This window comes from Lontra canadensis, unplaced genomic scaffold, assembly GCF_010015895.1.
Source record: "Lontra canadensis isolate GAN:19392208 unplaced genomic scaffold, GSC_riverotter_1.0 scaffold14, whole genome shotgun sequence".
Lineage (NCBI taxonomy): Eukaryota > Metazoa > Chordata > Mammalia > Carnivora > Mustelidae > Lontra > Lontra canadensis.
Window position 1 is genome coordinate 25,655,832 of NW_022631008.1, and position 15,243 is coordinate 25,671,074.

Here is a 15,243-nt window from a genome sequence, read left to right on the forward strand (position 1 = left end):
ATTTATTTGACAGAGAGATAGAGAGATGATCACAAGCAGGCAGAGAGGCAGGCAGAAAAGGGGAAGCAGGCTCCCTGCTGAGCAAAGAGTCCGATGCGGGGCTCGATCCCAGGACCCTGAGATCATGACCTGAGCCAAAGGCAGTGGCCTAACCCACTGAGCCACCCACGCTCCCAACAATATATATTTTTATTAAAAATTATATATTTCATTTTCTCTGAGACGATTCCTGAAATTCCCTCTTTTTGTCCTGAGCTGAGATCTGATACAGGAGACAGAGAGTACTGAGTGAAGAGTCAGGGACCTGGACTCAAGTTCAGCCCTGCCATGAATTTCCTGCGTGACTCTGAACATGCCTCTTAGCCTCTCTGAGCTTCCCTTTCCTATTTTCTAACATTATGTTTGTGTATTTGAGGAGAGGAGGATGGAAGTGAGCTTGATGGTCTCTAAAGTCCCTTTCAACTCTAATGTTCTGTGGTTCAAACTGTGGCCCAATGATTTACCTGGTGTTTGTAGTTAGATTTTAATTCTTTTCTTTTTCTGTTAAGGCTATCACAGTTGAGCCTGGGTTCCAATTTGACCTTACCCTGTGTGGGTACATACTTTATGATGAAAGAACTTTTAAGGGCCCCAGCTGCAAAAAATATATCCCTTCCATGTGTCTGCCTTGGCCTCCTATTCCCTCTTGCCCAAACTAAAATTTTATTTTACTTTAATTGGTTTTAAATTGATCAAAAATTTTTATCAGAATTTTAGCAAAAGAAGAAAGCAAAAAAAAAAAATACCCTAAATATAATCACTCAAATGCATTCACAATAAATTCACAATTCACAAAAAATTCACAATTTTTCTGAACTCACGTCTTCTTCAAATGGGAGTTAACATAGTTACAATCATATCCTTCCTACCCTACCCCCTGTTTTCCTTAGTTAACATTGTATTATATATTTTTCCATATTACTAACTGGTCTTTATACTCACATTTATGAGTATAATTCCCTCAAGGGATGAATCACAACCTATCCAACTATTTCCCTATTGTTGGACATTCAAGTTGTTTCTAATTTTTCATCATTATTAAAAATGTTATAAGGTACATCTCCATGCTTACAGATTTTTCCATATTTTAAATCAATTCCTTTTGATACATTCTTAGAAATGGAATCACTGGAACAAAATTTAAGTCTTTGGACGCAATTTGGAATATTGAAATGCCACCAATAATTTAAGAGTACCGATTATGCCACATTATACAGTATTAAGCATAAGCATATAAGGTCTATATATATTTATGTAAGTATAAATATATCCGTCTCTATATATACATAACATTGCACTGTTGGCATTGCACTGTTAATTTTCATTTCCTTGGTATTTGTTGTGACTAAATATCCTTCCAAAAGTCTTGTTACAAGCTGTATTTTTTCTGACTCTTCTGTTCTTTCCCTTTATTTATCTCTTAGAATCCTAATGTCATTCCTGTCCACTTACATGAGCTCCCTTAAATGAAAGCCTTAACCCTTTTGTCTATCATATTTTCTGCAATATTTCTCCCTATTTGTCTTTTTATTTTTTTAACTTTATTTTCTTATAGAAAAAAATCCGTTGATCTTTTTCTTTGTGACTTCGTCTATCTTCCTAAATCCAGAAAGCAAATCGTTTCCCAGATGTTATATGTCTTACTTTTTTCTAATTTCCTAAGGTTTTGATTTCATTTTAAAAATATTTAACTTCTTGGGACGCCTGGGTGGCTCAGTTGGTTAAGCCGCTGCCTTCGGCTCAAGTCATGATCCTGGGGTCCTGGGATCGAGTCCCGTATCGGGCTCCTTGCTCGGTGGGGAGCCTGCTTCCTCCTCTCTCTCTGCCTGCCTCTCTGCCTGCTTGTGTGTACTCTCTCTCTCTCTGACAAATAAATAAAATCTTAAAAAAAAAAAAAATTTAACTTCTTTAGTATTCTACCTGGAGACAGACAGAGAGAGAGAAAGAGAGAGAGGGGGGAGGGTATGAAGGAGGGTATGGCTCAAAATTCCAAAATTACCAGTCATGTATCTTACTACCAGTTATTCCAGATTCTTTTCACATTGTATTATGGTACCAGATCTTTTAAATGTACTTTAAATTCTCTTTTAACTCATAGTGAATATTTGAGATACCTTTCTAGTTTCCCATTGATGCCATGCCAGTTTTAACTATTATTATTATTATTATTTTTAAAGTGGGTTCAAATTTGTATCCAGAAATGGTAAATCCTCAGATTAACCTTTTGCATTAGGCCAAAAAATGGGGCAGGTATTGCCCTCAGAAGACATGCAGAAATTAGTTTAATACATTTCTTTATCACTTTGGAAGACTCCAAGAATTGAGAAATTGCATCTTCAAGTAGAACAGGGCTATGGCAGATGAGTGGACAGATAAGGAAGCTGGTGCACCCTTAGGGAGCCGAGCCAGGAAAGGCAGATGTGGGGGCCCCAACTGGGTCCTTGCTGGGACTAAGTGGGAGGGTACCAGAGACGTCAGAGCAGAAGAGCCAACCATGCCAGGAGGGAGTTAAAGAACAATGCGGTTATTTCAAAAATTGCCCAGGGCTGGCTCTTCCACCAGGACACTGTAAAGGCAGCTTAGCGTATTGTTAAACTACTGAACTTGGAATCAGGAAGTGTACATCTACTCTTGGTACTGCTGTGTGACCTTGGGAAGTTGCGGTGTTGCTTCAGATTTTTCACTGATGAAATGGAAATCATGGCATCTGTGGTTCCTACTTCATGGGGGATCTTGTGAAGATAGATATGAGGTAATGTATGTGAAAACACGTAGAAATTTTGAAACTGCAGTTAGAAGAGGAAATTGTTATTATTATTGGCCTCTAAAATACTCGGAAAATATCAGGGATTTCTACTTCTGTTCTTTATTTTGGCTTAAAGTATTTATAACAATGATAACAGCAAATGCTATGTACCAGGCACTTTTGTATATATTAATCACTTAAATTTTCCCAACAGTTCTATTAGGTAATTATTATCTACTTGTTCCTCTCAGCTACTGTTACTATTCTTATCCCCCTTTACAGATGAGGGAACTGAGAGATAGCAAAATTACACAGGCTTTTAAGTGGCAGTGCTAGGACTTGAAGCCGGGAAATCTGGGTCCAGAGGCTGTGCCACCTACAATGTTTTTCTTAATGTAGGAACTTTCTTTTTTAAGTTTTTAAAAGTGCTTTTGTTTTCTTCCAGCTGTTTTCAGCTAAAGTAATGGGAGATCCCTTTCTTCTGGAGGAGATAGGTCTGTTTGCTCTCAAGTCTGCCGCAGACGAAGGACAGAACCAAAGCCAAGGTTCTTCTGTGCAGCTCCTGGAGACATTCTCGAAACTTCTGGAACTTGTGACCCTCCGCCACCGGCTAATAGAAATGAGTCTGGAGAGTGTACACTTAGCTCGGTCAGTAGAGTGACTAAGGATCTAGGTGGGGGAGAACAGACCACAGGTTTCTCTGTCTATAAGTCTTGTTCCCTTGGTGCTCCAGGGCAGCCAGAGTGAGCTTTCTAAATGGCTGAAATGACCACTTTGCTCACTTCTTCCTTCTCCACCCAGGCCACCCTACATGCCTCTCTGACCATTCATCTAGGCTAGGCCCTCTTCCCAGCACCTGGGCTTCCTCTCCATTCAGTACACTGCCTTTCACTTAGATGCTTAAAACTGGTTTATCAGTTTTCCTGCTGGTGTAAGCTCTCTGGTTGCAAAAACAGTGTCTATGTTCCTTCCTGTGGTATCCCATCACCCGGTATGAGGCCTGACCTACACGGTCCCTCTGAGTATTTACTGGATTTGCTCTTAATTATGATGAGGTTGAATAGCAGAGCAGAAGCAGTAGAGAGACTAGAGGGAGGTGAGGGAGGAGTCAGTGACAGTAGCCAGGCCTGCAGAGGTTTGGAAGATTCAAGAAGGAGAGACAGAGAGATTGAAGAGTTAGGTTTAAGGTATGAGTGTGTAGTGGATGGGAAGACATCCAAGTGGACATGTTCTATGAACAGGAAAGATATGGAGTTAAAGGGTCTGTTGCAAACATGTATGAGTTATGTTCTAGTCCTCATGAGAGGCCATACAGACCTAAAGGGTCCAGTCATCTACCACAAACCATTACTGAGGGCCTGCTATGGCCAGGGTCTGTAGTGGGGACTTTATGTGTATTTATTCATTGAATTTCCAGAATATCCTTACTAATATTTTACCAGCAAGGAAGTAGAGGCTCAGAAAGTTAAGTAATTTGCCTAAGATCACATAACTAGAAAGTACTAGAAGCAGAATTCAAACTGTAAGTTCAGATATTTATTCACTTTTATGATACTGCCGCCCCATAATTTTTGATCCTTGTTTTCAGGGAGCTCACAATTTAAATGTTAGTTCTACTACAGTTTAATATGATATTTTAGTCATATAACCAAAATACTATAGGAACTCAGAAAATGTATTATTTCATTTTTTATAAGTGGATCAAGGAAAACTTCATAAAAGAGGCACTGTTGAGGGATGAACTGTGTCCCCTGGCTGGTTTGTGTGTTCAAGTCCTAATCCCCAGTGCCTCAGAATGTCACCTCATTTGAAGGTAGGGTCTTTACAGAGGGAATCAAGTTAAAATGAAATGATTAGGGTGGGCCCTGTTCCGATATGACTCATGTTCTTATAAGAGGAGGAAACTTGGACACAGACATACAAAGAAGGAAGATGATGTGAAGACACAAGCAGAAGACGGCCATGTGTAAGCCAAGGAGAGAGGCTTGGAACAGATCCTTCCCTCATGGCCCTCAGAAGGAAACAACCCTACCAACACCTTGATCCCAGACTTCTAGCCTCCAGAACTGTGAGATAAATCTCTGTTTATGGTACTTTGTCACAGGAGCCTAGCAAACTAATAGAGGTGCCCTTTGAATTCAGCCTTAATGTACCAACTTTTCAAAATGGAGAAATGTGTTAGAATGTGGGTGTGGGGGGCGGGGAGACATTCTAGACTCTTAAGGCTGAACTAGCAGAGAGGCATCTGAACGGGGCCTTGCTGCAAGCCATGTAAATGTGGGAGCAGAGCACAGAGTTGGGACAGGACAGAGGTAGGCTCACAAGTTCTTATACTAGGGGGTGATCATTAGGGCTTAGGGTTGGAAGACGAACTCCCCAAGGAGGGGACAGAAAAGATGAGCAGAGGACCAGGTTTAAAATGTAACTTAAATACTAGGATTTGAAAATAAAAGAGGAAGAGAAGCCAATGAAGACTGAGAGATAGTGGTCATGAGGCAGGAGTGTGGAGACCCTGAATCCAAGAGAACAAAGATGTTCCTCAAAGAAAGGACAGTTACCAGCTGTAAAGAGCTCTGAGAGAAAATAGTGAGCCTTGTATTGAAAGCAGTATGGGTGACCCCATGAGCACTATGAAGACAGAAGCCAGCTTGCAGGAAATGAGAGTTGAGGAAGTGCCCAAGCATATCTCCTCCTACTTTAACTACTATATTTAACTGTCCATCATAGCGTAAAGTGGATGCAAGACCTTTATGACTCATTTACTTTATACTGGACTTGGCTTACTCTTGTTTTGACTTTTACTTTTGTGCTTATTCAGATATTTTGGATTTTCTTACCACTTACTTTTCTTTTAGTGGAAAATAATAGCAAATGCTCTTGGTTCTTTATCTAACCCCCCCCCCGCCCCCCGCTTTAGTCTCTATAAGGAACTGGCATGGGAGATGGGTTTTGAAGAGTTCCATTTGTATCTGAGGCCCATTCACTTTGAATTTGCATCACTCAAAGACAAAGTGGACCACCCACCTCCTGTCTTTATCACCTCTCTGCTGGAGGACAGTGATCAAGTGGACAGGTGAGCCTTGAAAAGGTCAAAGTGAAAATAATGTAGTGGTAGAATAAACGGTCAGTGAAAAATAATTTCTATCACCACTGGCACACAAATACAATTTTATTTCCAAATTCCCTCTCTTATATTCTATCTGTCATGATGCCATTTCTTTTTTCTTTTTCTTTCTTTTTTTTTTTTTCTTTACTAAGGGGCAGGGGAGATCTCAGTGAAGGGGGATAATTGAATTGAAAAATACTGATTAATGGAAGAATTGGATCAGAGAGCTCAAGTGAGATAGAATCACAGGCTCAGCCACTGCCCAGGTTGACCATGTTGCTTCTGGGTATAAGGAGGTGGGAGGGTTTGTCTCATGGGGCAAGAACCATGGACCAGAAGTCCAGATCACTTCTTACTTTCCCTGGAATGAGGAAGAAGTCAGTCAAATTTTTTGAGCAGCTGTTTCCTTGAAACTCTAATATCATGTACGAATCTAACATGCATGGCAATATCTCAGTCCGACTCTTTTGCTGGCCAGCAGCGGAAGCAGACTCAAAGCAATGAAACTTCTTCATGCCCCATAGGTTCAGCCCGTTGCTGGAAAGAAAACACTCTGGCTAGTGGCAGATCATGAATCTACTTAGTTGGGAAAAGAATCCTTTTCCTCTGGGCTGAGAAGAAACCTCTGTCTCCCTAGTCTCTCCTTCTCTTCTAATCTGTCCTTCCCCTGAGGGTCCCAGCTCTGTCCCTGGAGATTCCTGGTACTGGCCCCACACCAAGGAAAGCAAAGATGACTCCAAGGGGGGAAAAGTCACCTTTGTTTTGCTAGTGTGGCTTAGCGCTCAAAATGTAACTTTGATGTGTTAATACGTTAAAGGACTCCTCTCTTATCCAAAAAGACCATGGGCTGAAATGGAGAAGGTTAGAATGATAGAGTATGAATAGAATTTCTCAACCTTGGTATTATCGAGATTTGGGGCTGCGTAACTCTTTCTTAGAGGGGGCTGTCCTGTGCAGCAGAAGTGGCTTATCAGCACCCCTGACCATTGCCTCCTAAATGCCAGTAACACATCTCCTTCCCAACTGTAACAATCTCAGATGTCTCCAGACATTTCCAAATGTCCCCTGGAGGCAAAATATTTCCTAATCTAACCTGTCGCACTAGCTAAACCAAAAAGAGAATTTATCATAAGGATATAGAGATGTCTCACAGAAGGCAGGAAGGGTGATTGGGCCTCAGATGAGGCTAACTAGGTCTCCAACCTGGAGCCAAGCTATTCTCTGGCTCTTCAAGGGCCTCCTATTGGAGCTGGTATTCTACACTGATGTGAAATAGGGCATATTTTTGTTCAACTGGAATCAACCAATCAGCACAAAGTGCTCAAATCATCTGTGACCTGGTCAAGCTGTGATTGGTTCTCCCAACAATGACCCAACACTCCTACAAGATCTGGGAGCCTTCTGAGTTACTGGGGGAAGGTTTATGCATCCAAGGATCTTGTCTCTTGAGTTTGCATTTATTTTATGTATGTTAATTCCTTGAAGTTGACACTTTGGAGTGCTGTTATAACAACAACATATATCAAACATGAGCATAGTGGCTTACATTTTAAAAAGCATGTTCATGCTTATTATCCCATTTAATATTTGCCTTAACCCTATGAGATAGGTGATATCTCCCATTTACAGATGAAGAAACCAAGATTCATAGATGCTAAGTTACTTGACCAAATCTCATAGGTATGGACAAAGGACCATATCCCAAGGCATAAACATGGTTGCAAAGAACATTTAGAAAATTATTGGGGCAATGGAAGAGAGCAAGAACTGGACGGCTTTTAGGGAGTGGACAAAGGGGCTTGAGTTAGTGAAGACCCTGAAGACATGAGGTCAAAGTTCAAAGAGAAACAGGATAAAACAGTAGAATGGGTTTCAAGAGAAAAGAATTTGGAGTCAGTGGTCACCACAAGGAAACTGCAGGGAGATCAAGTCCCATAAGGATTGAAAAGACCCCAGAGCCCTTCAGTCTTTGGGCAGAAATATCAAGTCTTATGTAATATCTGTACTTGGTATTATTGTGGATGTCTCAGAGCTGATCGCATACGATTTGGTCCCATCAGAAAGGGCATCTGTTGACTAACGGCACAGAACAACAGAACCATGTCATGTTTCTTCTTGCAGATATGCTCCTGCTACCCTTGTCTTAGCCATCTCTGAGGTGGATGATAACCAGGTTGGCAAGTTCAGCTTTTATACAAAGGAAGCCATCCTTAAGGTAAATTATTTTTTTAAAGAAAACTAAAGTAAAATTAAGCAATTTGCTTATGTATTTCTTTAAAAATCATCATATTTAATTCATATGTTTGGATCCCATGTAGAAAAAAAGCTTCTGGCTCATAAATAATGATGATTGCCTTGTCTTATTTGTTGTGCGTATTGGTCTGGTTTGAACCCTAGAGCCTGCACCACCGCTTGCAATAACTTCTGTTAGGTTTTAAAAGGAAGCACATGTTGTGAGCCATCTTTGTGCCAGGTTTTTAAAATATGCACCTGTTATTGGAGCTTTTACCTGATCTTAAATTTGGTGCTGTTATTTTTCCCCTTCCACTTAAGTGAATTTCTTTGCTCCTGTGCATGTATGTGTAGGTTTGTATTTGTGTATTTTTTACTTTTTGAATTTTTTTTTTTAAGATTTTATTTATTTGAGAGGCAGTCAGAGAAAGCATGAGTGGGGGCAGGGGAAGGACAGAGGGAGAGGGACAAGCAGACTCCCTGCTGAATGTGGAGCCCACTTTAGGACTCAATCCCAGGACCCCGAGATCATGGCCTGAGCCAAAGTCCATGGCCTGAGCCAAAGTCCGATGTTTAACTGACCAAGTCACCAAGGCACGCCTGTGTGTGGATTTTCTAAATGTTAATCTAATCTTGGCGGTTTTTAAAAGGCTGCCACTGGGCAGGTTTGCTAGTTCATCGGAGCCTACTCATCCTTTTCTGACCAGAAACCTGATGGTGTCCAGCTACAGGGCAAATCAGGCCAGGAGGGTGCCTTCCTGGGATGAAATGGTGCTTAGAGAGAGACCAGATTCACTCCTGTGGCCGAGAAGGAGCAAGGATCTCAGCTCACCGTGCAGTTTGATTCCTATGTTGACATGTTAAATAAATGGTGATCTCAAATCCTCTACTTCATCTCTTTCTTTATGGCAGAAATTCCTAATACCTTTCACATTTTCTTCCTTTAGCTCTTATTCCATTCAGGAGTGGAAAATATGCAAGTGACCCTTGCATGCCAAGCAGCTCAGAAAAATGCCTTGATGGTGGCTCTCCAGCAGGCATCCTTCTATCCCATGCCCCGGTGCGGCTGTCCTGCTGATGCAAAGGTCAGCCTATAAGATAGAGAAACCTGAGACATGCTACCATGATGACAGCAGATGCCAGGGTATCCCTTCCACCCCTTCTTCCCCTTAGCCTGCCCCCTCTCTCCTCCCTTCTTTCCTTCTTCCCCTCCTCCCCTTCATTCCTTCTCTTTCTTCCTTCTTTACCTTCTTTTCTATCATTTCATCTTCTTTCCTTCCCTCCTTCCCTCCTGCCATCCTTTCCTTCTTTCCTAATGTGAAGTCAACACATGAACAGATCCTTACTGAGTCTCTTAATTTTTAGTGATTTGCAAACAATTTTTTCTTTGTGTGTTACTGTGGTATTGGCTAGCTAGAATCATCCAGCAGAAAACATCTTGTTCCTCCACCTCGACCCTTTGTAGATAACTGACTTTATTGTTTTCTGTTTTATTCTTCCTGAATTGCTTTTTGCAAAAGTAAACGGAGATATTTGTCCCTTCTTTTTTCTACAAAAGGTAAGGCACAATGTATAACCCACCCCCCCGCCCAGATTTCTGCGGTTGTTATTGAGATCTAATTTACATAACATAAAATTTACCCCTTTAAAGTATATAATTCACTGGATTTCATAACCTTCATCACTATATAATTCCAGATCATTTTTCATCACTTTCAAAGGAAATCCTGTACCCATTAGTAGTCACTTACCATTCCACCCCCTTTCCTCAGCCCGCAGCAAACAGTAATGTACTTTCTGGCTCTATAGATTTTCCTATTCTGAACATTTCACATAAATGGAATCATTCAACATACAGTCTTTTGAATCTGGATTTTTTTCACTTAGCATGTTTTCAAGTTTTATCCATGTTGCAGAATGTAGAATCAGGACTTCATTCCTTTTTACTGATGAGTAACATTTCATTATATAGAGAGATCACATTTTATTTATCCATTCATCAGCTGACAGATATTGGGTTGTGTTACTTTTTGGCCATTATGAATAAGGCTACTGTGAACATTCATGTGTAGGTGTTTACAAGGACATATGTTTTGAGTTTTGTTAACCCTTGTTAATGTCTCTCTTTTTTTATTTTAGCCCTCCTATTGGGAGTAAACTGGTATCTTATTGTGGTTTTGATTTGCATTTCTCTAATTACTAATGACATTGAACATCTTTTCATGTGCTTATTGGCCACTTATATGTCTTCATTAGAGAAATTTCTATTCAAATTCTTTCCCTTTTATATAAAATAAAATTTGTCTTTTCATTATTGAATTATAAGTTATTTATGTATTCTGAATACAAGTATCAGTACATGTATACTTACCAAGTATATGATTTGCAAATATTTTCTCCCATTCTGAGGGCCATCTTCTCACTTTCTTGATGGTATCCTTTGAAGCAGAACTTTTTCATTCTGATGAGTTCCATTCATCCAGTCTTTCTTTTGTCATTTATTCTTTTGGTGTCATATTTAAGAAATCGTTCCTGAATCCAAAGTCACAAAGGTCTACTCCTCCATTTTCTTCTGAGATCTTAGGTCTTGCATTTAGGTCTATGTCCATTTATGGTTAATTTTTGTACGTAGTGTGAGGAAAGGGTCTAACCTCATTCTTTGGCACATGGTGTGTTGTCCCAGCACCATTTGTTGAAAAAACTCATCTTTCGCCATTGAATTATCTTGACACCTTTGTAAAAAATCAATTGACCATAAATGTAAGAGTGTATTTCTGGACACTGAATTCTAGTCCATTGTTGTATATGTCTATTTTTATGTTACTACCCCTGCTGTTTTGATTATTGTAGAGTTGTATTAAGTTTTGAAATTGAGAAATGTGAGTCCTCCAACTTTGTTCTCCTTTTCAGGATGGCTTGAGCTATTTTGAGACCCTTGAATTTTTATATGAATTTTAGGATCAGCTTGTCAATTTCTGCACACACACACACACAAAAATTTGAGACTTTGACAGGGATTGGATTGAATCTATATATGAGTTTGAATACTATTGCTGTCTTAAGTCTTCTGATCCATGAACATGGATGTCTTTCTATTTACGTCTTTAATTTCTTTCAACAGTATTTTGTAGTTGTCAGTGTGCAAGTTCTGTACTTCTTTTGTTAAATTAATTCCAAAATATTTTATTTTTTATTCTGTTATTATAAATGGAATTGTTTTCTTAATTTCATTTTCAGAATGTTTATTGCTAATATAGAGAAATGCCATTTGTTTTTGTATATTGATCTTATATCCTGCCACCTTACTAAACTAGTTTATTAGTTTTAGTAGTTTACTTGTATGTATGTATGTATTTCTTGGGATTTTTTAAAAAGACTTTATTTGGGCGCCTGGGTGGCTCAGTTGGTTAAGCAACTGCCTTCGGCTCAGGTCATGGTCCCAGAGTCCTGGGGTCGAGTCCCACATCAGGCTCCCAGCTCCATGGGGAGTCTGCTTCTCCCTCTGACCTCCCCTCTCATGCTCTCTCTCACTCTGTCTCTCTCTCTCAAAATAAATAAATAATAATCTTTAAAAAAATAAAATAAAATATTTATTTGAGAGAGAGAGAGGCACAAGCAGTAGGGGAAGGGGCAGAGGGAGAGGTAGAAGCAGACTTCCCACTAAGCAGGGAGCCTGACACAGGGCTCAATCCCAGGACCATGAGATCATGAACTGAGCTGAAGGCAGATGCTTAACTGACTGAGCCACCCAGGCATTCCTCCTTAGGACTTTTTATACACAAGATCATGTTATCTGCAAATAGAAATAACTTCACTTCTTCCTTTTTAATCTAGATGCCTTTTATTTCATTTCCTTGTCTAATTGCCCTAACTAGACCATCCAGTACAAAGCTAAATAGAAATGACAAGAGTGGGTATTACTATCTTATTCCTGATCTTGGGGAGAAAGTTTTTAATTTTTTACCACTAATTATGATGTTAATTATGGGTTTTTCTTAGATGTCTTTTATAGGTTGAGGACATTTCTCTCTATTCCTACTTTGTTGAATGATTTTATCATGAAAGTGTTTTGGATTTTATTTACATATACTCTTTGGGACTTTGTTTTTTCACTAAGCAGTATATCCTAGAAATCACTCCACATCAGTTCCTAAGGATTTTTCCCTACTTTTTTAAACAACAGTCTAGTTCTCATGTGCATGTATGTTCACCAGTAAAATTAATCATGGTTTTAGGAAATCAACTTTCCAGGTGGTCTTTTAACATTAAGTCTTATAGATTCTATACAGCTCACCATATTTAACCCTTATCAGATTTGCCAACCTCTATTTATCTATTTCTATTCTTCATGTTAATAGGAGAATTTGAATAGAATTCTCAAGAATACTCATTCCTCACTTCTACTGCCAAATAGTAACTCCCATAGAAATTAAATGCTGAAGTAGAAAATAAGGATAGAGTGAGTTATATTGATTTTTTAAAAATCTCAATCCCCAAAACCTTAATTCAGTCCCTCCTATAAGTTACGCTCATCAGATTATACTGAGGCACAGTTCATGCTCCTGAGGAATTTAGAGACCAGTGTATAGAAGGGGAACAGGCTCTCAAGTGGTTTAAGCACAAGTCATAAAAGAGGTTCAACAAGCTATAGAAGGAATTTAAAGAAAAAGAAAGGTCATATCTGGGGAACCAGGAAGGGCAGCACAGAGAGTGGGCATTTAGGAAAACCTGAAGGATGAGCTTTTTGACAGGCAGAGAGAAGAGCCCTCAGATAACTCATTCTTGGGAACAAAAAAGGGCAGATGGGTACTACCAAAAATGAAGAGCCCAGCTTGACCACCACTGGCGATTTTCATACATAGTTGACATAAGGAATTCTATATTCAATTCCTTTAATCTTATAAAGAATACTAATATATAAAACAGATATAAGTGAGGTTATTCTTATTGAAATGGAGAGTGAAAGTATTATGAGTTCCTAAGATCCATTCAAAAAACAAATGTTTAAAGTCACTGCATTGGAGCAAGAGCAGGAATAGGAAGACATTAGGGCTATATATATGAATGAATATGTGAATATGTATAGTAATATGTGAACATATAGTAATGTATGTGAATATATAGAAATACTGTGTGACTGTGTGTGTGTGTGTGTGTGTGTGTGTGTATTGCTCTCCTACAAGGGTGGGACAAGAAGAGGACTGATGATATAATAAGGAGGAATAAATGATGGAGACAATGAAAGGAAACAAGAGGAAATGAGGGAAGGGAGGAGGAAAGGAAAGAGATGAGAGACAGGGAGAGAACAAAATTGTATACTGCTACCAAAGCCAAAGGAGAAGAGAGTTTCAGGAAGAAATGAGTCACCAAAGAAGATGTACAGATGGTAAATAAGCACATAAAAAGGTGTTTAACACCTTTTTAGTTATTAGAGAAATTAGAGTTGTTAGGAAAATGCAAATTAAAACCCTAGTGAGAAACTACTGCACACCCATTAGAATGGTTAAAATTAAAAAGACTGACCATTTTGAGTGTTGGCAGGGATGTGGAAGATACGGAACTCTCATTCACAGCTGAAGGGAATGCAAAGTGGTCAATCACCTTGCAAGGCATTTTGACAGTTTCTTAAAAACTCAAACATACACTTACCATATAATCCAGCCATTCCACTCCTGGGTATTTACCCAAGAGAAATGAAAACACATGTTCATACGAAAACATACGTGGATGTTTAGTATATGTGCTGCCGAAGCGAGCACTACGCGGATGTTTATAGCAGCTTTATTTAAAATAGCCAAGACCTGGAAAGAACCCAAATGTCCTTAATCAAGTGAACAGATAAACAACTTGTGGTGTATCCATATAATGGAATACTACTCAGCAATACAAATAAATGAGTTAGTGAGATACAGCAATATGGATGAAACTATACAAAAAAAGAGTACCTACTGCATGACTCCATTTATATAAAATTCTAGGAAATGCATTCTAATCTATAGTTGGAGAAAGCAGAGAACAGTGGTTACTTGAGAAGAGGGGCTGGGTGGATGGGATGGTCATTATTCTGATTGCAGATTTCATAGTTGTATACATATGCCAAAACTTAAATATGTGCTGGTTATTAAATGTCAGTTATATCTCAGTAAAGCTATTGTTTTTAAAAGAAGAGGAAAAAAGAAAAAAGTTGAAAGTTGATAGAGTTAAATGTAGAGGGAAGAACCAGAAGAGCAGGGATTAGAATGAGGCCATTTGACATTCTCAAAAGCTCATTGTTGACTGGCAGAGCAGTCCTAATGGGCTCCATTTGCTTAGGCTGAACCACAGTGGGCACCCTGCCTCAGTTTTTCAGATCTTGCAGCCTTGAAGTCCATCAACAGTATTTCTTGAGAGGCCACTCTATACAGAGCACTCCAACTAGCTAACTTGTAGAATGGAGAATTTTTTCAGGGCAATTTAGACTACTGCACTTTATTCTAGAAATAGTTACGCTACTGCCTCACCCCTACATTGTGCAAATACTCTCTTCCCTTCCCTCTTGTACTCTCTCCTCTCCTCCCCACTGTTTTGCTTCTCCTCTCTCTCTTTCACTCCAACCCATCCTTACCCCATGTCTGGGGCATTTTGGGGTCAGTACTACAGGACTTACAAATCCAACAAACTTAATTCACTTTGGTTTAAAACATTTTAGGAAATAAGTTCAGATCTGAGAAATCATGGTGGAATGGGTCCAACCAGAAGAAGAAATTCCAGAATTGTGAATGACATAGAGAACGCACCAGTAGCCCCATATCCAAAAGTTCCAGACACCCTTACTCACCCTTCAGAAAGATTCCAGGCTACCAAAAGGTACTACCCTAGAAGTTTGTTTAAAAAATAACAAAAGTGTCTTCTTTTAAGTCAATTAATAATGTAGTGTTAGGGGATTAAAGGATGCCTAAATTCCCAAAATGACCAGCATGTGTTTAATTTTTAAGACCTTGTATGAAGACCTTGTATGAACACTGAGAAGGCTCAACTTCTTCCAATATACGGTTTATGGAGAGTCACTTGTTCCTTATTTCAGGCCCTTTTCTCCTCCCTTCTCCCTTCTCTTTGTCTCCCCTTTGTCTTCCCTCTCTCT

The 15,243-nt window shown here is 39.3% G+C and overlaps 1 protein-coding gene across 1 annotated transcript in view; it reads left to right on the forward strand.

The window, feature by feature from the left end:
- Nucleotides 1–15,243, forward strand: part of LOC116868158 — a 174,313-nt gene that overhangs the window by 79,231 nt on the left and 79,839 nt on the right. Inside the window, exons 20-24 of the mRNA XM_032858279.1 lie at nucleotides 3,231–3,433; nucleotides 5,703–5,858; nucleotides 8,013–8,106; nucleotides 9,071–9,208; nucleotides 14,812–14,969. Coding sequence (XP_032714170.1) covers nucleotides 3,231–3,433; nucleotides 5,703–5,858; nucleotides 8,013–8,106; nucleotides 9,071–9,208; nucleotides 14,812–14,969 — 749 coding nt within the window. The remainder of the gene's footprint in view (nucleotides 1–3,230; nucleotides 3,434–5,702; nucleotides 5,859–8,012; nucleotides 8,107–9,070; nucleotides 9,209–14,811; nucleotides 14,970–15,243) is intronic.